Source organism: Neomonachus schauinslandi, chromosome 9, assembly GCF_002201575.2.
Source record: "Neomonachus schauinslandi chromosome 9, ASM220157v2, whole genome shotgun sequence".
Taxonomy (NCBI): Eukaryota; Metazoa; Chordata; class Mammalia; order Carnivora; family Phocidae; genus Neomonachus; species Neomonachus schauinslandi.
In genome coordinates this window covers 103,550,360-103,573,299 of record NC_058411.1, presented here as the reverse complement: position 1 = coordinate 103,573,299, position 22,940 = coordinate 103,550,360, and the positions used below count along the sequence as shown (strand labels likewise).

Here is a 22,940-nt window from a genome sequence, read left to right as displayed (position 1 = left end):
ACGGGGCTTGATCTCAGGACCCCAGGATCATGACCTGACCTGAGCCGAAGGCAGATGCTTAACAATTGAGCCACCCAGGTGCCCCTCTAATGACCTTTTTAAAAGACAAAATTTACATTGTTTGTTGTTTATATATAGAGATATAGTTGATTCTTATATATCAACCTTATACCCAATGACCTTGCTAAATCAATTTACTAATTCTAAGAGTTTTATTCATAGATTCCTTTGGATTTTCTATATATGTCATCTACAGATAATGGTAGTTTTATTTTTTCTTTCCAATCCTTATATTTTTATTTTTTTTCCTTCTCTTTTTGAACAGGCTAGTACCTCCAGTACAATGTTGAACAGGAGAGATGGTGGGGACATCCTTGTCTCAATTCCAGTCTTGGGGATATCTTTCAGTATTTCACCATTAAGTGGGATGTTTGCTTTAGATATTTTAGTGATATTTTTGATTAAGTTAAGGAAATTCCTTTCTCTTCCTAAGTTGCTAATTGTTTTTTTCTTAAAATCATGAATGGGTATTGATTTTATCAAGTGCTTTTTCTGCATCTACAAAAATAATCATATAATTTTTCACTTTTATTCTATTGACATTTATCTTTATTCCCACTGATTGATTTTGGAATATTAAGCCAGTCTCTCATTCCTGAAATAAACTCAACCCTCAAGCCAGCAGTGTTGTATTTTTCTATACATAGTTATTTTTGTTGAGATTTTTGCAGTTACGTTTATGAGAGATTGGCCTTTAATTTTGTCAGATTTGGTATCAAGGTGGTGCTGAAATCAAAACGAGTTAGGAAATAGTTCTTTTATGGAATAGTTTGTATAATTTGACATTTTTTCCCTTACATGTTTGGCTGGAAACTTTTTTGATGACATACTTTAGAACGAGTTTTGTAGGCCACATTTTGGGAAACAGTGGTCTAGAACAAAACTTAAACATGCAATACTCAATTCCTCAGTTTGAATGCTCTTGTTTTTATTTATTTCCTCCCTATGCAGGACCAGCCACTTTACCTTTTCTTTCCTGGCTGTGTGGGCTCAGCTAAGTCAGCACACAGGAAAGTGGTGAGGCCATCTGAGACCAAGCCTGGTCCTCAGGTCTACGCTCTCTCCTTGCCACCAGGCAGCCTGCCCTCAGCCATCTCCACACTCCTCTGACAAAATGAATGCCCTCGATGGCATCCCCTTCAAGGTGCCCAATGGCTTTGTGATAGGCACAGAGCCCCTTCCTGGGCCAGAGCTCAGTGTCCCAGCCTGCAGGGAGCTTCTGCTGGGTTCTATGGTAAGTGTATCTCTCTGTCCATCTGTCTCTTGTCTCTGGGTCTGTAGATCTGATGCTGAGACTCATAGGCCTTGTTCCTTGATTTTAAAGGGCAGCAAGGCCAGGGTGCCTGGGTGGCTCAGTCAGTTAAAGTATCCGACTCTTGATCTCAGCTCAGGTCTTGATCTCAGGGCTGTGAGTTCAAGCCCCTCGTTGGGCTCCACGCTGGGTGTGGAGCCTACATGCATACATACATACATATGTACCTACATACATACATAAATGGCAGCAAGTCCATCTGTGGTATATTCTAGAAAGTTTTGGAAATAACCCAAGGGGAAAAGGTGTTTCATGAAGAAGGCTGGTGATGGGGATTATTTGGTGGGTCTTATTTTAAAAATGATTAGAATAACAGGAAGCTGCCTATAGGAAGTGACTGAGAGTCATTGCAAGGATACTCCAATTCCTCTTTTCCCTGTCAACCTGCTGCCATGTCTAAAATTCTACCATTTAGAATCACTCCTGTGAACTAAGACACTATCTCTACAATCCTCTGTTAAAATGCAGTTAGATGAGACACATTAGAAGGTATTACTGTTCCATAGACCCAAAGCACATCTGCCCTGGAGGCGCCCTTGAAACACCTCATGCCCCACAGCTCACACACTGGGATATGCACCCAGTGTATGCAGTGGTATCTGGTATCACACACCCTCAAGATAAACATGAGAGTCAAGTTTACTTGGAGGTTTAGGGGGGAAACCTATTGCATTTGTATTATAACACAGATAGATCATGAGATAGGATGCAGAATTCACATGATTTTTTACAGATGAAAGAACAAGATTGCCAAAAACTGTGGAACTGGTGTCAGGCCTCTCAGAGTCTTATGTGCTCTTTCTCCACTGTCTGCAGGGTACTTTGTAAAAAGTTCTGAGGATCTAGGGCGGCCCTCACTCATTTTGCACACGAGGAACCTGAAGTCCAGAGAAGGGAAATGGTTTGTCCAACGTTAGTGGCAATGGCAAGACTAAACCCCAGGTCTTAACTCCAAATCGTTGCGTATTAGCTCAGAGCAGGATGGGAGCGTGAGACACTGGACGGGTGAGGTTCCTCGGCAGAAAACCGGGTTGCAGGAAGTCAGGTGCAGAAAGTACAATCCACGAAGGAGGAAGGGGCTTGAGTGGCTCGGGGGCCCAGGAGCAGGAGACTCAGTGCCATTTTGCTTTATCCGCAGACCCTTAGGACCAAGGTCTCCCGAAGGGAAATCAGCTCTGTAAAACCCAGAGCACAGTGTCCAGGGGCCCATAGTCACTTTTCCCAGGCAGCCTTCACTGTGGGCCTGTGTCGTTGGGCAGAGGAATTCGCTTGGCTAAGCTCCAGTGGAGGTGGATTATCACAGCTTTTCCCTCCCCGCTGAGCTCAGGCCAAACCAGGAAGAAGTTATCCTGAAAGTTAGTTTTCTTAGGAGCAGAATTGGGCACCTTTCTGCCAAGTCCATGTCTGGTGTCCTATCCCAGGTACTGACCCTAGCTCTGCCCACTACTCTCAGCGAGGGTATCTGTACTCCCTGGAGCCTGTTTCCCTTCCTGGGCCTCCATTTCTCTCACTGCTGGGCCAATCTAACAAACCGAGAAGCATAAGACTCCAAGTATGATTTACAGCCTCTCCTGGTAAGTCCTCTTGAGTTCATCGGGCTATATTCCCAGTGTTTGAAACCTGGAATACATTTCCCCATAACAACGATGTTACAGATAGTGGTTAGATTACCAGGTGAACCTAGGACAGTTTAGAACAATGGTCTAAAGGGAAAAAGTAATAATCACAGCTACCAGTATTGAGTACCTGCTGTGCACTAGGCCCGTGCTTAGGTGCTCTGTGTACATTCACTCTTCTCTCTCATATTTCTGATAACCCTTTTAGCAGGCATGTGTTCCTACCCCACGGCACAGGAAACCAAAGCTGTCACCCAACTGATGTACTTGTGAGTGACGCAGGCAGGATTCCCACACATGTCTGTCAGACCCCAAAGCCCATATCCACCCCACCCACCCTGCTGCCTTCACCCTTCCTTCCACACTTAAAGCCTTGGCAAGTCTGTGTTTGATTGTTTCATAGTTTCCCTTTAATTAGAGTGAATTGCCCTAACAAAAAAATATTTTTAGAGAAAAATACATTCGCATAGTTTAAAAATGAAAATAAAAAGAAAGAAAAGGCTTACAAAAGGGTATAGAGCAGGGGTTGACAAATATTTTCTGTAAAAGACCAGGTAGTAAAAACTGGCAATTACTCAACTCTGTTGCTCTAGGGAAAAAGCCGTAGTTCTGGAAAGGAGTGGGTGGATAGGGCCATGTTCCAGTAACACTTTACGTACAAAAGCAAGGGGGGTGGTCAGTGTGGCCCACAGGCAGCTTGAAGGCCTTGGGAGAGCGAACAGCCTCCCATGACACCTTCCCATCTATCCAGTTCTCCAGCTCCAACCCTCACTGGGGTATCTGTTTCTCATTTTCTATGTATTCTTCCAGGGATGCTTATGTGTGTAGAGACATGCAAGTACAGCTATTTCCTCCCTTTTTACCCCAAAGGTAGCATTTTATATACACTGTTATTCCTTTTTTATCTCATATATTTTAAGATCTTTCTATATCGGTACATAAAAAGCTTCTTCAGTTTCATTTTTCACTGTGTAGCATTGCATTACATGGATATATTGTACTTTCTTGAATGGACACTTGAGTTCTTCCTAGGCTTCTGCCATGACAAACAATGCTGCAGGGAATGACGATATGCACATGTCCTTTTGAATTTAAGTATTTTTCCAAATTGCCCTCCGTAGGGGTCATACTGATTTCCATCCCAGCCAGCACTCTACAAGAGGCCTGTCCCTCCCACACTCTCCCAACAGAGTGTCCTCAGACTTTGGATCTTTGCTGAGGGATAGGCGGATGGTATCTCAGGGTAGTTTTGATTTGCCTTTCTCTTATCACGAGTGAAGTTGAGGAACTCTTCATGTGTTTAGAAGCCATCTGTGTGGCTCTCTTCTGTGGACTGTCCATATCTTTTGCTCATGTTCCCGTTGAACTGTTGGTCTTTTTCCAATCTATTTCTAGCACTTGCTGTATTAATAAATTTAGCCCTTCATCTCTGCTGTGAGTGCTGTTTTCCCCCCAGTTTGTCATCTGTCTTTGACCTTGCTTCTTGTGGTATATTTGCCGTGCAGATTTTGCACATGTGTGTATCTGTACTTTTATGGCTTCTGGAAAGGCTTTCCACACTTGGGGTTATAAAGCATGTCTCTTCTGCTTTTCTCCTAGTACTTTTATGGTTTCATATCATACATTTGAATTTTTGATCCTTTTGGAATTAATCCTTGTGTATATAACATAAGAATGGATCCAACTTCATTTTCTTCCAGCTAGCCTACACCATTTATTGACTAGTCTCTCTTTTTCCCATTGTTTGAGATGCCACCTTTATTATTTACCAAAGCCCCATAGATATTAAAGTCTATTTCTGGACTTCCTATTCTCTACCTGCATCTGTGCCAACACCATAGTTTTAATTATTGTCATTTTACAATATTTTAACAGCTAGTAGGGCCAGTCCCCCCTATTTATCTTTTTGTGCCCAGAGTTTTTCTGGCTCTTCTGATTTGTTTGTTTTTCATACGAACTTTAGAATCATCTTGCTTCGTTCCATAAATCGTATATGTTGGTATTTGTTTTGGGTCTCAGTACCTTTTCATCCCCTGAGTCCTGCTGGCTGTCTCGAAACCTCCTTAGTCTCTTTCTCTCCACGTCTGCCTTATCACCCCTCACATGGTCTTTTTCCCTCCTCTGTCCTTCACAACCTGCCTGTTTTGCTCCAATCTCTTCATCCAACCGTTTATTCTGCACATACTTACAAGCATCCACTCTGTGCCAGGCCTGCCTGCGCCCTGAGGATGCAGAGAGGAATAAGACATGGCCACTGACTCAGTCAGGGAGCCATGCTGGAACAGCCACATTAGGCTCCTCTCCCCAACCTAGGGTCATGTCAGGAGAGGAGGGGACAATGCCTGTGATCTAAGTGTCTGAGTATCTGTCTTCCTGCCTCTCCTTCCCCCCACAAATACCACTTCCCCCACCTTCGTTCTTCCTTCATTGGCCATCACAGAGCATTGAAATTGCCTTTTAGACAATTTTACATTTTTTAACAGAGCTTTATATTTCTGGATCTTATTTTTAAAGGTAGGCAACAGGTGAATATTTTTTTTTACTCATTTCTAAACTCTCAAGTTAGATTATTTCTGTGAGCTCCGATTGTTTTTTCAGGTGGCCTGATAATGTAGTTGAGAAAGTACTACTGTCAGGTGGCCCGAGGAATTCCAGCTCAAGCCACTCAACACCAGTCTGACCTCCAGCATATTAAAGATTCTGAGCCTCATTTTCATAGTCTGGAAATAGAAATAACACTAGAACGTACTAAGTAGAGTTTAACAGAGATTAGTGATTTTTACATTTTCTGGGCTTCAGAGTAACCTCTGATGGCATCAAAGGGGAAGGGGGCAGGTATTATTCCAGAGAGAGGTTTGTGTGCTTCACTGGCAAATGGTGCTGGGCTCAAGTGAAAGTTTCTTTTCTAAGAACAAGGTTTCTCGGAGACATTTTTTAAGCTGCTATCGTTCAATTACATACTGAAAGGCAAAGGGACTTAGATACTGGATTTCACTACATTTCATTCTATTAACCTATTCCTCATTATGTCCTTCAGGCCGAGTTAACCATTCAATTGTATGGCTATCCATCAACCCCAGTGCTAGCTTAAACTGGGGCTGGGGGTGGGTGGTGATGGATGCCTGGAGTTTAGAATAGGAAGCTGCCCAGGCCTGGCAAGTTTTTGGCCGAACAGGTTCCCTGGAGGCCAGGGGGTAGGGGTGCGCCCCTTGGGCCTGGTTTGCGCCGGGAGAGCCTCACGTCGCCTTCTCGCAGCACGACTTCAGCTTGGAGAGGAGAGCGCTCTTCTGGGCGGAGGCCGTGGTCCGGGGACCCTGCCCGTTCCAGTGCGACGCCGCGGGAATGGCATCAGCCCCTCCCGCCTGGCTCTTGCTGATCGGCCCTGAACGCGAGCTAGTGCCTGCACCTGCTGCAGACATGGGCCCTGAGGCCGGACCCCAGCAGCGGCTTAACCAGGAGGAGGAGGAAGAGAACCAGGGCGAGGACCACGACGACGAAGAAGCCGCCTCTGCCAACGAGGAAGAGCCAGGTCACTGCAGCCCCCCGTCCAGCTCCCTTGCGAGCCCTGGCCCCAGCCATCCCCGCTGCTCGCTGGACTTGCTGCGCGGCGTGAGGTCGGAGCTGGCCGGGGCACGGCGGCGGCTCTCCGAGGGCCCGCTGGCCGCCGGCCCCCGCGCGCTCCTGCATCGCATCCGCAGCCGGGCGCTGAGCCTCTGCCCCGGCCCCGTGCCGCCCGCGGGCCCCGCGCCCCCGCTCCCCAGCGCCCCCGCGTCGCCCCCGCGGCCCTGCACGGCCGGCGCCATGCCCCCGCTGCGGAGCCACAAGCCCACGGTCTCGGTAAGGAACCTGCTCGCTCCACCAAGGCCGCAGCCCAGCCCAGTAGTCTGGGTTCCCCGCCTGGTCCGCAGCCCTCCTTCGCTCCTCTCTGCTCTCCTCCTCCCTGCATTTTCCTCTTCTCATCTGGCCCTGTACCATGCTGTCCTTCCTGTGGCCCTTGGCCTAGACTAGTCCCTGCTCAGAGGCCCCCGTTCCCTGTTTTACCCTGTGTCTGTTTTGCTTCTATTAGGGTACGTGTCACAGTTGTAATTATGCGGTATCTGTCTGTCTCTTCCCATGCAATATGAATTCTTTTAGGGCAGGGATTGGAGGGCCTTCAGTTTTGTTTCCAGGGCACCCAGCAGCAGATTGGCCCCTAGGGGGTGCTCAGTGAATATCCGTTGAATGAATACGAATGTGACTCAGATCAAGGGCTTCCCACAGAGCGAGGCTTCGGGTAGGATGGGTGAGCTGGAGGCTCAATCAAAGGATACTCCCTGAGCAGTTATTTACTGCTAGGCACTGAGTTGGAAGAGACAAGGTCAAAACCACAGGACAAGGAGAGTTGGCCAAGGGGCTTGTGGGACAAGGCAGCACTGTGTAGTGGGAGGGATCAGGTGTTGAGGGAGAGGGGACAGTTTTTGCAGACTGGGAAGGCTTCAGGACAGAGGATGTGCCGGTGGAAGAACTGGGAGCAGAAGTGAATTTAAAGTGAAGCCAGTGAAGCTTAAGCCTCAGACCCCTTACTTTGCCTCTTCCAAGGCCTTATATCTAATTTTATATTCATAATTGTGTGCCTTTTTTAAGACATCCAAGTTATGTAAGTACCAAACTCCATAAAAGCTGGATCTGGAGCAGATGGAGTGGGTCAGGGTTGAGAGCCAAAGGTGACAGTTGGGCACAGCTTTCTGCCCCCCTAGCTGCCCTACAGTTAGGCCAGGAGAAGCAACAGAATAAGGCCCAGGTGAAATTTAAATCCAAAAACAAACTAGAGGTCTGGCTCTTTCCACTCACGGTTGTGTGACCTTTGGCAAGTCACTGAACTGCTCTGAGCTATCCCTGGGCCACTTTACCTCACACAGTTGCTTAGAGCAAACACAGAGAAGAGGCTGTAACCTGGACAGGCGCACCACATCTAGGGCCAGACGTTGATGCCAGGATGGCTCTTTCCTGGTCCAGATTACATTTAACTCTAGCAACAAGCCTGTGGGGGCAATGGGGCGCATGTGCTGCAGAGGAGAAAACTGAGGCAGAGAATAGCTAAGAATCATTTTTAAGGTCACAAGAGTAGACTCAGATCCTAAGATTTGGATATTTTCCAGTTTGGGGGTCAAGAGCAGAGCCTAGGGTAAGGTCATGGCAGGAAAACCCCTGAAAAGATAGGGATGGGTGGACAATTCATGTCACACATATACACTCTGCCCCAGGAGCCAGGGCAGCAGCTGGGCTTTCCCTGGGGAGGAGGGGACAGGGCGGTCTGGTCAGGGTTGCCAGATGGGTGCTTCTTTATGGGGAATGGGTTAGGGGTGATGCTGGCCAAACTGACTGAAATGCCTTTGAGCCACCCTCCTTACTCTAGGGCCAGTGTGGTCTCCTCAGCACACAGCTGTGCCCAGTCCCTACCCAGCTCCACGCCCTGCTCAGCCCCAGCCCAGCCAACCTGAAGGAGGAGGAAGATCCACCCCTGCTCCTCCCCTCACTAAGGTGTGGGGTAAAAAACACTGAATGTGATTCTGAGTAGGGCTCAGGTCCCAAATGTGTGTTGCTTCCCCAGTCATTAACTTCTCTGAACCTCAGTTTCAATGTCTGTGAAATGGGATAATAGGATGGACCTATCATATTTCTCTTGTGGAAAAATGTCCTGCCGAGCAGGTGACACCTCCAGTGGTAACTGACACATCCAGCCTGTCTGTATTTCAGTCCCTCAGCCCGTACACCTGCCTGCCACCTCCTGGGGGGATGCCCCAGCATCTCAGCGCCTGCGGATCACACCCTGCTTCTGCTGACCTGCTGTCTGCCCTGAGCCAGGAGGAGCAAGACCTCATCGGGCCAGTGGTTGCCCTGGGATATCCCCTGTATAGGGCCATCGGGGCTCTGCAGAAGACGGGGCGGCAGAGCCTGAGCCAGGTAGGTGAAGGAGGGACCCCGAGCTAGGGGGGCTGTGGGTCTGGAACCAGATGAGTAGCCAAGTAGTTTTTATCTTTAACTTGAAAAAGTTTTGTTTCCTTCTCTTTAGAAGCAGAACCTTAGCCTGACATTAATTGTTGAGGGTTATGAGCAAGTTTCTAGACCCTGATGCTATTTTCTCCATAAGGGTTTATCAGGAATCCCCATGGCCATTTGGAGAGTTTTAATATTCTACTCCTGTTCCAGTCTCTGCCCCAAGCACAAGGGACTGGAGCTTTGGGCAGCCGATAATCTCTCCAGAGATACCCAAAAGAACTTTTTGCAATGAGAGAGATGTTTTATACCTGGGTTGTCCAATACAGTAGACACTGGCCTTATGTGGCTACTTGAAATATGGCTAGTGTGACTAAGAAACTGAATTTTTAGTTTTACTTAATTGTAATTAATTTAAATTAAAATAGCCACATGTGGCTGCTGGCTACCGTAGGGACGGCAGAGCACTAACCACTTCCCTCAATGAGCAGTTTATCCCTGTTCATATCCATCTCTTTCTCTTTTGATCTACCCATCCATCCATTCCATCTAGTCCGCAGTATTTACTGGGCACTTTCTAGGTGTTCAGATGCAGCGAGGAGCTATGGGGGAAACCTCCTCTTGGTGGAAGGGGCTGGGAAGAATGTATGGCCATTCTTAACCGAGCACAAGGACATTCCAGTGATCAGCAAAGGCTTCATGGAGGTGCCACTTCTTGAGCTGGACTTTAAGGATGAATCTGAATTTGAAGGAAGGAGAAGGGATGATATTCCAAGCAGGAGGAACAGTGTGAGCAAAGGAGTGGAGGCAGCAGGGAAGGGTTCAGGAGGCCCTGATACGACCGGTCTCGCTGGAGTACAGGGTGCATGATGCAGGCTGGTGGGAGATAGGACAGGGAAGGGGGATTGAGGGCAGATTGCAGGTACCTTGAAGGCTGGGCTGAGAGGTTTACAAATGACCCACTAACAAAAGGAAGGCATGGAAGGATTATGAGTAGGGGCAAGAGGCAACATTGATTGCCCTTCCCCCACCTGAAGGTCACGTTGGGCTTCCCATTGTTTTCTGAACATGCGGGCTCTTTTGGTTGGAAAGCTGAGCTGCAGGTATCAAAAGGCCCCAGGGCAGTTGGCACTTCTTCCTTTCTTCTGTCCCTGCCCCATCACCATCAGAGGGCTTGGATACTCTCTCCATAATCACTGATGACTGTCATATGTCGGGTCCCTGAGGTCCAGAGCTGCCTGCTCCTGGATAAGGGAGGGACAGAAGGAGAGTGACTCTCATCCTGGAGCGGAAGCAGGATGTGCTGCTGCCAGGTGGAGGAGGTGGGCATATGCACCTGGCTGCCTTCCCCACCCACTCCTGCTTCTGCTTTCCTCTGGCTTCATCAGTCCATGCCTTGTCCTGGAGGAAAACCTCCAACGTGGTTGCTGACATTCATCGAACACCTTTTTTGTGCCAGGCCCTCAATCTGAGAATATTCCATTAGGTCTTCTCAGTTCTGCAAGGTTGCTACTACTGTCCCTCCCCACTTTGCTGATGAGGAAACCGAGTCCAGGGAGGTTCATATCACCAAATCAATAGAAGAGCCAGGGTAGAGGCCAGGCTGGTTTGACTCTGAATCTTTGGTGCATGGTACTTTTCTCTCATTTTCTGTGTGAGAACCTTCCAGGGAGGCACCCCAGGCTGATCTGAGATTTAAGAGTAGATCTAAAGTTGTCCCCACCTTCGGCCGCTGCTGAAAGCCAGAACCTGGGCCAAGAAGCTGGCCAGGAGGACTGTGAGGGACCACAGCCACGGTGGGGGCTCTGACATGCCCCCCAGTCCCTTTAGCTTCTGTGACAAGGCTGAGGTCTCAGGCCATCACTGTGGGGGTCTGAAGATTTAGTCGGAACCAGCACGGGTCACTGGCCTCCCCGTGGGTGGGCTGGAGGAATCCCACCGCATCAGGAACATTGTGTTTCCAGATATGCACTGACCACCTGCCTGGCCAGCCGGATCTCTGGGTGGCCTTCTTCCATGGTGGTCAGTCAGGAGCCAAGCCCTGAGGTGTGGGCCTGAAGAGCCATTGGATGACTCCATCTGTTTTCCCCCACCAAGTGATTATTTCCCTCTATTTTGTGAAGTTCCACCATTAAGTGAGCAACTCCTTTGGGTTCAGATTCCTCCCCCCCGCCACTGCTTAAAGGATGTGTAGTAAACCTTTCTGGCCAGAAATTATTGACAGATAGCCCAGGAAGGTGAGCAGAGACAGAGCAGTTAGAAGAGCCAGGGAGAAAGGAGGAGATACAAAAGATAAGCTTTGTCCATCATTCCTTCCTTCCTTCCACAAGGATTGATGTGCCCACTGGCTGCCTCAGGACATCATGGGTGACATGTGTGAGCATCCACAGGCCAGGCCCAGACTTGGTATGGGACTCCGGGCACCTCAGGGCCCCTCTTTGAACCTCACTTTCCCTCTTCACAGAACGGAGGGGGGAATATGTGTTTATAATCAATGATTGCTGAGGGCCTCGTCCCGGGGTGTGAAGGTGACATCTTTACCCACCCTGGGGCCTGAGGCAGACCTGGTGGCTTCTATAGTCTCGTAGGCCCAAAAGCTGACCAAGCAGCAGAGTCTCTACAACTGTAGATCCCCAGGACCTACTCTGGAGGATCCCAGTCAGTGGATCTGGAGTGTGCCCAAGGGCCTATCATGTTAAGGATCTGAAGGTGGTTCTGAAATGTCGTCTGCCATGGGGCTACTGGTATGGATTGAGGTCAGCTGTCCTTTGAGTCAGCGGTTCTCAGCCGTGGCTGCACAGAATTACCTGGAGAGCTATAAAAATCCCAGTGCCCAGACTGCCTCCCAGACCAATTATATCAGAGCCTCTGGAGGCAAGCATCAGTGGTTTATGGGTAGTTGTGTTAAGGCTCCCACATAGCTGCAGTCGGCACCAAGGCCAAGAACCTTTGCTGTGTTTGAACCAAGAGGCCAAGGGAGCAGCCACCATCCACTCTTGACTTGCTCTTGTTTTCACCTTTGGAAATCCTGTCTACTTTCAAGGCAGCTCAGAGCCCCTCCTCCAGCACTGGGCCCCAGATGGACAAAGCCGAAAGGTTAGATGACCTAGGCCCTCGTCCTGGGTCCCTGGGCAAGCTGCCCACCCTGTTTGGACCTGTTTCTTCCACTGCGCAAGGAGGGCTTGGCTGGGTGGTTTACTAAATATGCTCAGAGCAAGATCTAGGCGTCCTTAGGCAGGAGCACTGGACCCCTGGCTCCCCTGCTCCTGCCCCCAGTTCTCCCAGAGCAGCTCGACCTTCCCATTATTGTTATTGATGCTTGGACAGCTCAGAAGCTAAAGCAGTTTGAAAAGCATTCATCTGTATGATCCATGCTCTGAAGGTCTTCAGGAACCTCCCTGTTGCTTCTCCACCTATACCCATAATTCCTATGGTCGGGAGCCTTCATTTGGCATTGACTCTCTATAAGTCTTGCCTTGATTTGCCTGGCACTCAGGATTTCCCATATCTGGTTCCTCTCCCCCTAGGCTGTGAGCTCCTTGACGGTAGTTCTTAATTCATCTTAGGAACACAGCATACATTTATTGAGCTCCTTCTGTGGGTGCTGGGGACACAGTGGTGACCAAGACTGAAACAGCCCTTCCCTCGCTGAGAGAGGAGAGCGACTACAGAGTCGTACGTGCTGGGACGGGGTAGCACAGTCTCTCAGCCCACAGGCAAGGCCCCCAGTGGAGACTGGGGCAGAGGCTCCCCAGGGAAGAGGGGTGAGGGATTCAGATGTGCCGAGGCCTGGGGCTGCCGAGGGGGGAGCTGAGGCCACGGACAGGGGCAGGGGGGCAGGTCTTTGGGCCCCGGTAAGGAGCAGTACCCCATCCTGAGGGCAAAAGCAGCTCCTGGTCACTAAGCACGGAGTGACCTGAACAGGTTTCCAGCCCTGTGGTATCTTCTCTGTCCTCCTCCCCTTTCCAGCACCGGGGCTCACATGGGCCTGGATGGCAGACATGCATGTGTCTAGGGACAGGGTGGGGCTGCCCAGGTATGGGTGCTGAGGAGGCTGCTTCACACTGGTGGGTGCTCACGAGGGAGGGTGGACAGACGGGGACGGGTTGGGGGGGAGGCGCCTGTGCTTCCAGCCAGTCCCACCCCCCACGTAGGGTCTGGGAACACTTAGCTCACCCTGACAGTCCTTTTCCTGGATTACAGCCCCCGGTTGGGGACATTTGGTAAGAATGTGCTGTCCACCCACCCCCAGGTCCCCAGGGGAGGCCTCTGCCCCTCTTCTGTTAGCTCACAGGGTCTCTGGGGCCATTTCTGTGTGTAGTGGGTTGACTCGGCAGCCTGGTCTGAGCCCAGGCCTCGCTGAGACCCCCAGGGTGCCCCCTCTGTCCCATCTGCTGCCCCTGCCAATGCCCTTACCACCCCCGCGCTGGGCCCCTTGTGGCCCAGTTTCTCAGCTACCTTAGTGCCTGTGACCGGCTGCTGCGGCAAGGCTACGAGGAGGGGCTGGTGGAGGAGGCCATGGAGATGTTCCAGTTCTCCGAGAGCCAGGTCAGCAGGGCCACCTGCCCAGACCCAGGGGGAGGGGAGGGGAGCAGCGGGGGTGCACACACGAGCCTAGTGTGCAGGGGCACACCCGTGCCGGAACCAGAGCCTGGGGGCCATCAGGATAGAGCCTGCTTGCTGAGCCCTGCAGAGGAGGAGACAGTCCAGGGAGGTGAAGCATGGGGAAGGGGAGAAGAGGTGGGGAGGGAAACAGGAGGCAAGGCTTTTGCTTTATTTAGCCGAATTAATACACAAATATTATTGGATGCCCACTCTGTCAGACACCCAGAGAGGAGCCATGCACAGCACAAAGATGCATAAACTCTACTCAGGGAGTTTGCTGCCTACCTGGAAACCCAGAAGGCAGACATCTGTGGGCCCAGTGGTGCATTCTGAGTGCCCAGCGTACATGACCTGCCCACAGCGTGCTGTTGGCCCAAGCTATGCTGAGCACTTCTCCACAGAGGCTGAGGCAAGGACAGGGGGCTGAGAGGGATGCCAAGGAGAAAGGAGGGAGGAGAAGCAGGGACTTTTTAGGCACTGGGGCCAGAGGAGGAAGGAGGGCAGAGGCTGCACTGCGTGAAACTTTGGCAGGGTTTGGGGCTCGGGCAGAGACCCCAGGCTGTGCATCCTCTGGGCCCCAGTATGTAGCCTCTTGCTTTCTGCCCCAGTTCCTGAGCACAGGGAGTCAGGAATGAGCTGGAGTAAAGCCAGGATGGAGCCAGTGGCCAGGCCTTCCTTGGCTCAGGAAGGGAGATCCAAGCCCATGTCACCCCGAGGTACAGGAAGAAAAACAGGTGCTGCCCAGGATCAGGCTTACCTGGCTTGGGAAGTCCATAGCTTTGTGGGAGTAGATACAGTAGGTACCAGGGAGAGGGCTCCACAGGGAGGTGGCGGGCCTGGCAGAGTCCCCTTCCTCAGGCAGGTGAGTTCCTGCGCCTCTGGGCACAGTTCAGCGACATGGGCTTCGAGCAGGACCGGATCAAGGAAGTGCTGCTGGTCCACGGCAACCACAGTGAGCAAGCGCTGGAGGAGCTGGTAGCCTGTGCTCAGTGAGCACTGGCGCATTCCACAATGCCTGTGCATCCCAGTCCTGTGCCAGACCTGGCAAGCCACTGTAACTGGATTATTAAGACCACGTAAGAGGGCCACCCTGCTGGCTCAATCGGAGGAGCATGTGGCTCTTGATCTCAGCGTTGTGAATTTGAATCCCACGTTGGGTGTTGAGATTACTTAAAAATAAATAAATAAACTTAAGAAAAAAAATTTACACAAGAGTGACGCACGCTCATTGTAAAAATGCAAACAGTGCCAAAGGTGGAGGTAAATACTGTAGGGGAGGCCAAACTTTACCCATTTTAGGTTTTCAGCTGGGGCTCTTCATGGAAAAGACCAATTAAGAAGAGAAAAACAGGGGCGCCTGGGTGGCTCAGTTGTTAAGCGTCTGCCTTCGGCTCAGGTCATGATCTCGGGGCCCTGGGATTGAGCCCCATGTCGGGCTCCCTGCTCCGCGAGAAGCCTGCTTCTCCCTCTCCCAATCCCCCTGCTTGTGTTCCCTCTCTCTCTGTGTCTTTCTGGCAAATAAATAAAAATCTTAAAAAAAAAAAAAAGAGAAAAACAGTTTATTAATGCATGTAGCACACATCATGTGGGAGAAACCTCAATGAAAAGTAACTCAAAGCAGCAGTTAGAACTCTGGCTTGTATAGCAGCTTCAACAAAGAACAATAAATCTGTAGAGAAATGACAGGACAAAGAAAACTGGTTTTGGGCTTCCAGGGATGGCAAGTTGTTGGGGGGAGGGGGCTGTGTAAATAACAGGAAGCAAACCAACTGAGTAGGTTTGTTGGCTGGTTCCTCTGGAGCATGTCTGGGCTGATAAGAATCTGTCTCCAGAAAAGGAGAATTTATACTTTGCCTTTAGGCAAAATGTGGGGGAAGGGTAGAGAGAGCTTTTTTCTGCATTTGCTAGTTCTTAATTACCTTCAACTCAAAATAATTTTTATGTCACACAGGCATATTCTGGGGTGACATTCTGGTCTCTTTTAATACTAAAACAATCAGCTGGAAAAGTTGAAGGTCATTGCCTCTGGGGAGGGGCAGATGGGGGAGCATGGACAAGGAACTATGTTTTTTCATCCAAGCCTTGTAAAACTACCTGTATTTGACTCTTTATACTATATGCAATATTAACTTTGATTTTAAGAATATTAAAACAAATAAATGGTGGGCAGTTCTTCAGTCTTGTGGGCTCCTGGTCTTAGTGTGGGAAGAACATCTGTGGTTCAGAAGACCTAATTTCTTATTTTGTTTCTGCTGCTGACTGGCTCAAGACCTCTTTGGGCCTCAGTTTCCCCTGGAAAAGTGGAGAGACTGGACCTGGCTGCTATCCCTAAGAATCCCCTGAAGACTTTGTTAAAGAGGCCCAGGTCCTACTCCTGGGTGATCTGATTTAGAAAGTCCAACTTGGCAGTCCCAGGGATCTATTTTGTTTTTATAAGCAGCTCTCTGAGGATTTTAAAAAATCTGTTGTTGTTTTTTAATTGCTTTTGTTGTTGTTGATCTCCTTCACCCATTTCTCCTAACTACTAATCTGTTCTCTGTTCTCTTTTATCTATCAGCTTGGGTTTTTGTGTTTTTGTTTTTGTTTTTCAGATTCCACATATAAGAGAAATCATATGGTATGTTTTTCTCTGTCGGACTTATTTCACTTAGCATAACACCCTTGAGGTCCATCCATGTTGTCTCAGATGGCAAGATTTCATTCCTTTTATGGCTGGGTAATATTCTATTGTGTATATATACCACAGTTTCTTTATCGATTCATCCATCTGTGGACATTTAGGTTGTTTCCATGTCTTGGCTATTGTAAATAATGCTGCAGTGAACATGGGGTGCATCTATCGTTTTGAGTTAGTGTTTTTGTTTTCTTTGAATAAACACCCGGAAGTGGAATTGCTAGCTCATATGGTAGGTCTATTTTTAATTTTTTGAGGACCCTCCCTACTGTTTTCCACAGTGGCTGCACCAGTTTACATTCCCACCAACACTGGACAAGGTTTCCTTTTCTCCACATCCTCGCCAACACTTGTTATCTCTTGTCTTTTTGATGATAGTCATTCTAACAGGTGTGAGGTGATAGCTCCTTGTGGTTTTGATTTGCATTTCCCTGATAATTAATGCTCTTGAGCATATTCTCATATACATGTTGGCTATCTATATGTCTTCTTTGGAAAAATATCTATTTGGGGCACCTGGGTGGCTCAGTTGGTTAAGCCTTTGACTTCAGCTCAGGTCATGATCTTGGGGTCCTGGGATGGAGCCCTGTGTAGGGGCTTCCAGCTTGGTGGGGAGTCTGCTTGTCCCTCTCCTTCTGCCCCTCCCCCCACTTGTGTGAGCTCACACTTCTCTCTCTCTCAAATAAATAAAATCTTTAAAAAAAGAAAGAAAAGAAAAACTGTCTATTCAGATCTGCCCATTTTTATTTTTATTTATTTTTTGCTGTTGGGTTACATGAGTTCTTTATATATTTCGGATATTAGCCCCTTATCACATATATGATTCACAAATATTTCTCCCATTCAGTAGTTGCCTTTTCATTTTGTTGATGGTTTCTTTTGCTATGCAGAACCTTTTTATTTTCCACTTGTTTTTTGTTTTTGTTTTTTTGCTTTTGTTGCTTTTGCTTTTGGTGTCAGATTCAAAAAATCATCGCCAAAACCTATGTCAAGGAGCCCACCACCTATGTTGTCTTCTAGGAGGTTTAGGGTTTCAGGTCTTCCATTCTAGTCTTTATTCTAGTCTTCCATTCTAGTCTTTAATCCGTTTTCAGTTAATGTTTTTGTATGCTGTAAGATGGCAGTCGAGTTTCATTCTTCTGCATGTGGTGTCCCATTTTCCTAACACCATTTATTGAAGAGACTGTCCTTTCCCCATTGTATATTCTTGGCTCCTTTGTTGTAAATTAATTGACCATATATGCATGGGTTTATTTCTGCGCTCTCTCTTCTATTCCATTGATCTGTGTGTCTGTTTTTATGCCAGTGTGTGCATGAGCAGGGAGTGGGGAGGAGGGATAGAAGGAGAAGCCAGCCTCCTCATGGAGCAGGGAGCCCAATGTGGGACTCAATCCCAGGACCCTGGGATCATGACCTGAGCCAAAGGCAGATGCTTAACCTACTGAGCCACCCAGGTGCCCCATCCTCTGGGGATTCTTCTTCAATATATTGGGCCTACAGCCAGTGTGTGTGGCCCTTAGGGCCAGCAGATCTAGGCCTCCTGCTCTGACAACCTGTCAGTCTTTCCTGGGACTGGAAACCAGTTTGGGACCAGAATTGTCTCCAGTCACTGCAGGCTTGCCCTCTGGAGGACCCCAGAGATTGAGGGGACCAGCTGAGGGAGCTGCCCATGACTCAGGCAAGCAGAGGCCAGAACCAAGACTCCAGTGCCCTTGCCCTTCCCAGCTGGCCCTGTGCAAAGACCTAGAGCAATTGCCACAGAATCAAGACCTCTCAACCTTCTCCATCCAGCGAGCAGGACTGGACCTGGAGCTGAGGCCTGTAGAAAACCAAAATCTTCCATGTTTTTCATGGTTTCCAACCAGACACCTTGTTTGAATGTGCAGTGAGGACTTCTGCAGGCCTATCCAGGCCTAAACAGCAAGTTTGGGACCAGAACCTGGGACTCCTAGGTCTGTCCAGCCGCTGGGTGCTTTCCACTAAGCCTCGATGCCTGCCAACTTGAAATCACATAAAAAATATGCTTTGGCCCTAAAATGGCTTTGAATAACTTGCAGGCAATGCAAAACTATTTGAGAACATTGGCAAGATGGCATAAAGTTGGTCAAAAATAAAACTGCACTTGAAAAAGAATAAAATTCAAGTTCAATTTCTAAAAAGCAGTGTTTAATCCAAAGCTCTGTGTGCTTTGATTAAGGTAGTCTGGCCTTGGTCTGCCACTTGATTAAGTCCCCTTGATTAGAGGCGACCAGTTGGTAGGCCCCTCACTCACCTTGCAGGCTCCTCCCATTCTTCTCCCACCAGCACCTAACTTCCCATTCCTAGGAAACTATTGCTTGATTTAAAATGGGGCATCAATGGGCACGTTGTAAATTTAAACTATTTTTAGGAGATAGAACAGTGTGGTAGTTAAAGGCCTGGGCTCTGAAGTTAGATCTGAGCTAAAACTATAGCCTTATCATTAACTAGTTGTGTGACCTGTGTGTGTATGTGTGTGTGTGTGACCTTTTGAAAGTCACATATCCTCTCCGTGCCTCAGTTCCTTATCTATAACATACAGATACTGAAACTTCCCAAATGGGATGACTGAATGAGCTAGAACACAGGATGTTTGTGGCATGGTATCTAGTAGCTATTTACTTATTTATATAGATTTATACCCTGTCTTGGTTCTATAAACACTGCTACCTTTCCTCTGATCATCCTCTCATCCCCCTCATCGTTGTTAAGGTTAACAAATCTCTAGCATTTATAATCGAACTCAGAAAACCCGGGAGAATTTCCCCCTTCCTCCCCACCTTCCCGCCCCTGTGACTCAGCCTCTCTGGTCAGCAGGGTTTAAGGAAGCCAGAGCAGAGGATTCTGGGAGTATCCTAAGAGAAGGACAATCCTTACAGCTAATACTAAGGGTCAGGTGACTGTATTGGTGGCCCCCCTGAAAGAGCAGCAATGACACACTTAGCTACCTGAAGGCAGGGTCTAAACAAGATGGCCCTCGGAGAGGAGGCCAGGAGGATGGTGGAGCCAGGGCACCAGGAGGCAGACAAGGCCTGGCCCAAGGATGCAGAAGGAAGCAGGTTCTGCCCTGGTTCTTGCTGTCATTTCTTTCCCCTATACTCTGTGTCTCCTCTACTGTGTCTCTACCATGTTCCTTCAGAGGCTCAGTGCCAATAGACTGAAGGCCTCCTGAATCTGATGGGAGTGGGGTGTCGGGGTGGTGTCTCATAAACTATTTCAGGCTGAAATCTCAAGTTCTTTGCTCCCATTCCTGGGGGATGTGCACAATGCCCTCTAGCTGGCTGACCCTCTGCCTCTTTCTTATAAGGACCTTTTGCGATTGCATCAGACCCACCTGGCTAATCCAGGATAATCTCCCATCTAAAAATCCTTAACTTAATCACATGTGCAAAGTCCTTTTTACCATGTAAGGTAACATAATTCCAAGGATTAGGACATGGATGTCTTCAGGGGACCATTATTCAATGTACCACAGAGGGGCAATGCGTAACCCAAAATAATACGTGACTAATGGTGGAATTTCAAGCAGTCACTTTAGGAGTTTTGATGTGTTTTGCCTTACTCTTTATACAAGGGACATTTCTATTTTGGAACAGAATGGCCACGGAGCAGGCCTTACCCAGAGGTCAGGGTCTCAGGCAAGGCTGGGAGCTCACCGGGCTCAGGCTGACAGCTGGCTCCACGCCCCTCCCCCTCTCCCGCCTCTGGTAGGAGCCTCTGGGGCTCTTGCTTCAAGAGTCAGCCTTCGGCAGCTGACAACATTCTCCTGGCACCAGGAACAGCGCCAGCTGAGGGGCTGCCAGAGCCAACTCTCAGCCCTGACCCTTCCGCTCGTGGGGGGGTGGGGGGGTGGGCGGTGGTGGTACCCTCAGGTGACGGTTGGCCTCCAAGGATCAAGTGGAGAAGTCGGGAGCTTCCCCTGCCCGGGCCCTCCTCCTCTCTTAGCCCCCTTCCCTCCACACTTCCTCCCAGGCCCCTCTCCCCACGCTGACCTCTAGCTGCCCTGTCCTCCTGTCTTATCTGGTGATTAGACAATTCCTTTGTTGGCCCCAGCAGGGAACACTTTTTGCCTGTTAAAAGAGGATTTAGGGAGCCGGCAAGGCTTAACTCATGAAGAGTGGTTCTTGAATGATGGGGTTAGAGGCCCAGTAAAAGCTGGCAAACGGAAGGGGGTGACCCTCCCAGCTCTTCATTTGACCATCAACTCAGGGCTCTTGTAAGACTCTCGCTGCAAGGAACATTTGGGGCTTTAGGGAGCTCTGGAAATGAGCTAATGCGGGATGGGGAGGCTTCCAGAGCCCCCCCACCCCCACCCCGGCATGGGACCTCCTTGTCCACACCTCTCCTCACTCTCCATCCTAACGGCCAGGGCTTTGTTACTAGACTCTCCCAGAAACTCTCGCACACACACACACCCACTGTCCCCAGGGGGGGAGTGAAACCCCCTCCGTAGGCATTACGTGGAGTGTCTGTGGGATGTGTATGTCTGCATGCTGGGGACAAGGGTGATCCTGAGTAGGGCAAGACCTGATCACTCGGTTCTACTTGACAGAACCACCAGATCCTTGGAGAAGTGTCTCCCATGCATTTAGCCCTGTGCTAGTCTCTGAGAAGATACAGCCCCTACTTCTAGGTGCTACACCCAGTTGATAAGCTAAAACTACCACCAAAGAACCATTCACTTACTAACTCTTCCACCCACAAACCTTTCTTGCGTACTAGGTGGGTGCCAGGCCCTGCAGGACCCGCGAGTCAGGGAAGGTGGCAAGAATGAGAAATGGCCTGTCCTGGGGCAGGAGGGTGACCATGCTAAACCGGCCAGTGCAGGTCAGCACGGCAGCTGGCTGAGTGCGGGTCACGCCTGTGCTGGTGACAATGGCAGTTTCAGAAGGCAGAAGGACAGACGGGCTTTGCACCAGTGAGGGCCTCTGGAGGTCTCCCCCGCGGAACTGGGTCCCAGCCAGTACCCCTGCTGTCTTGGCTCCCAACCCAGCAGTGGGGCGCTCACCCCCAACCCAGCCTCTTCCTCTCCTGGCTGGTGGCCCTGCCTCCTGCCCATTCTCTTCCTGAACCTGTCCTTATAAGGCCACCCGCTTAGGAGACGTGTGTGTTCTGTGTCCTCTGGGAAGTTGCCCACGCGGCGTCATCTGCTGTTTTACTGCTCAAGATCTTTAACCTATGATTTTATTTATTTATTTATTTATTATTTATTTATTTATTTATTGTCATTAAAAGAATGTTTTAAAGCTTTGCAGAGACATTAACTGGGTGTTGGGTGAAGGCAGAAGGATGGAAGCCAGGTGGCCCTGGACCCAGGACAGACTAGCCCCAGGGCATGGCTTAATCCCAGACTCTGAGTACCCCCAGCAGCCAAACAATCCCATGAGCCTCAGCAGGCCCTGTGCCGAGCACAAGGAAGAGAAGGGAGACGGGAGCTGCCCCAGGACGACTGGTGCTGGGGCAGCGTGGGCAGCCTCTAGGCGGAGGGGAGACCCCAGGCTGTAGGAGCATGAGCCTGGCTGAGGGGTCTGGGAGGGGGCACAACTGAGCTGGATCTGGCGGGGCCGGGGGGATAGGGTGGGGTTCTTTCCATGGAGAAGTGAAGGAGGGACATTCTAGGCAAGTCGCCCAGGCACGGGACAACCTGGGCCGGCGGGGAATGGGGAACCCCTCAGTGTGCCTGGATGGTTGTGGCTGGGCCTGGAGGAGTTTGGTCAGCTGGAGAGCAGCCCTGAACACAGTGGACCCCGCAAGGATGCTGGGAGGGAGACCACAGTGGTCGCTCCAGTGTTCTGGACGGCCGCCTACTCCATTCCCTTGCACCTACTCCATTCTAAGGCCACAAGGCCATCCCCCCATTTTTCTTAAGTGACACCCAGTGAACTTGGAAGACTTTCCTCCCCCAGCTGTGGGCCATCTGTTGTCAGTCAAGATGCCCGGTCCTCCCCTGAGCTGAGGAGGCACGCAGGCGGAGTCTGCGGTGTGACCTTGGAAGCTTGAGCAACCCCGCTCGGGCTGCAGCTCCAGAGGGCCGGCCGTAAGCAGTTCCTGCTGCTGGCGGCCCCTCGCTGCTGCTTGGCTCCTATCCTTCCTCAGCGAGGTGCTCTGGCCTTCCTGGGGAGCCTGGGGCCACCCCAAGTCCTCCCGAAAGAGTCCTGTCCTCCTGAACTTGGCTGAGGGTGTGCTCTTGCTGGCGGCCACAGCACCCTGATGGATGCAACGAGAGAACCTGAGGAAAGGCAGCCACCAAACGGGGCAGAGAGTGTCCCATCGCTCTGGGAACCTGGGCAAAGGTCTAAGACTGTGAAGTGGGAGGATGGTGCTCACAGAGGGAGCTTATCTCCATCAGGGGGCTTACCCTGTGGTCCTCTAACTGCCGAAGGGGCTACCTCCTTCGTTTCTCTGTGAGAAAGTGGGCACCAGCGCTGAACCTGGCTTGTCTCTCTGAGCCCGATGCCTGGCACAGCCGGTGGTTAGAGAATGTGCTCCAAAGCGTTTGCTGAATGAAGAGGGAGGGAGGAAGGAAAGGAGAGAAACCCATAAAAGTTAGCCCATCTAGGGGTGGCCCCTGCTGAAAGGTAACTGGCTTCCACGGAGGTTTCACCGAATTGCCAGGTGAAGTACTCATCAGACAGTATTGAGGGAAGCTCTGGGTACTTGGGAGAACACCATCAGCGTA

General features: G+C 49.9%; 1 protein-coding gene across 1 annotated transcript; it reads left to right on the top strand.

Moving 5' to 3' along the window:
- Positions 1-1,174: 1,174 nt before the first annotated feature.
- On the top strand, positions 1,175-14,741 carry UBAP1L (ubiquitin associated protein 1 like). The gene is made up of 5 exons (XM_021693997.2): positions 1,175-1,294; positions 6,244-6,825; positions 8,725-8,931; positions 13,411-13,512; positions 14,428-14,741. Exons 1-5 carry the CDS (start codon positions 1,175-1,177, stop codon positions 14,560-14,562), a joined length of 1,146 nt encoding a protein of 381 aa, XP_021549672.1. The 3' UTR covers positions 14,563-14,741.
- The last annotated feature ends 8,199 nt before the right edge of the window (positions 14,742-22,940 follow it).

Bases quoted from the DNA above. Each gene is read 5' to 3' on its own strand.
- UBAP1L (XM_021693997.2), top strand. From the start codon at position 1,175: ATGAATGCCCTCGATGGCATCCCCTTCAAGGTGCCCAATGGCTTTGTG. The intron at 6,826-8,724 runs GTAAGGAACCTG...TCTGTATTTCAG, and splicing joins GCCACAAGCCCACGGTCTCG to TCCCTCAGCCCGTACACCTG. The intron at 8,932-13,410 runs GTAGGTGAAGGA...CTTGTGGCCCAG, and splicing joins GGCGGCAGAGCCTGAGCCAG to TTTCTCAGCTACCTTAGTGC.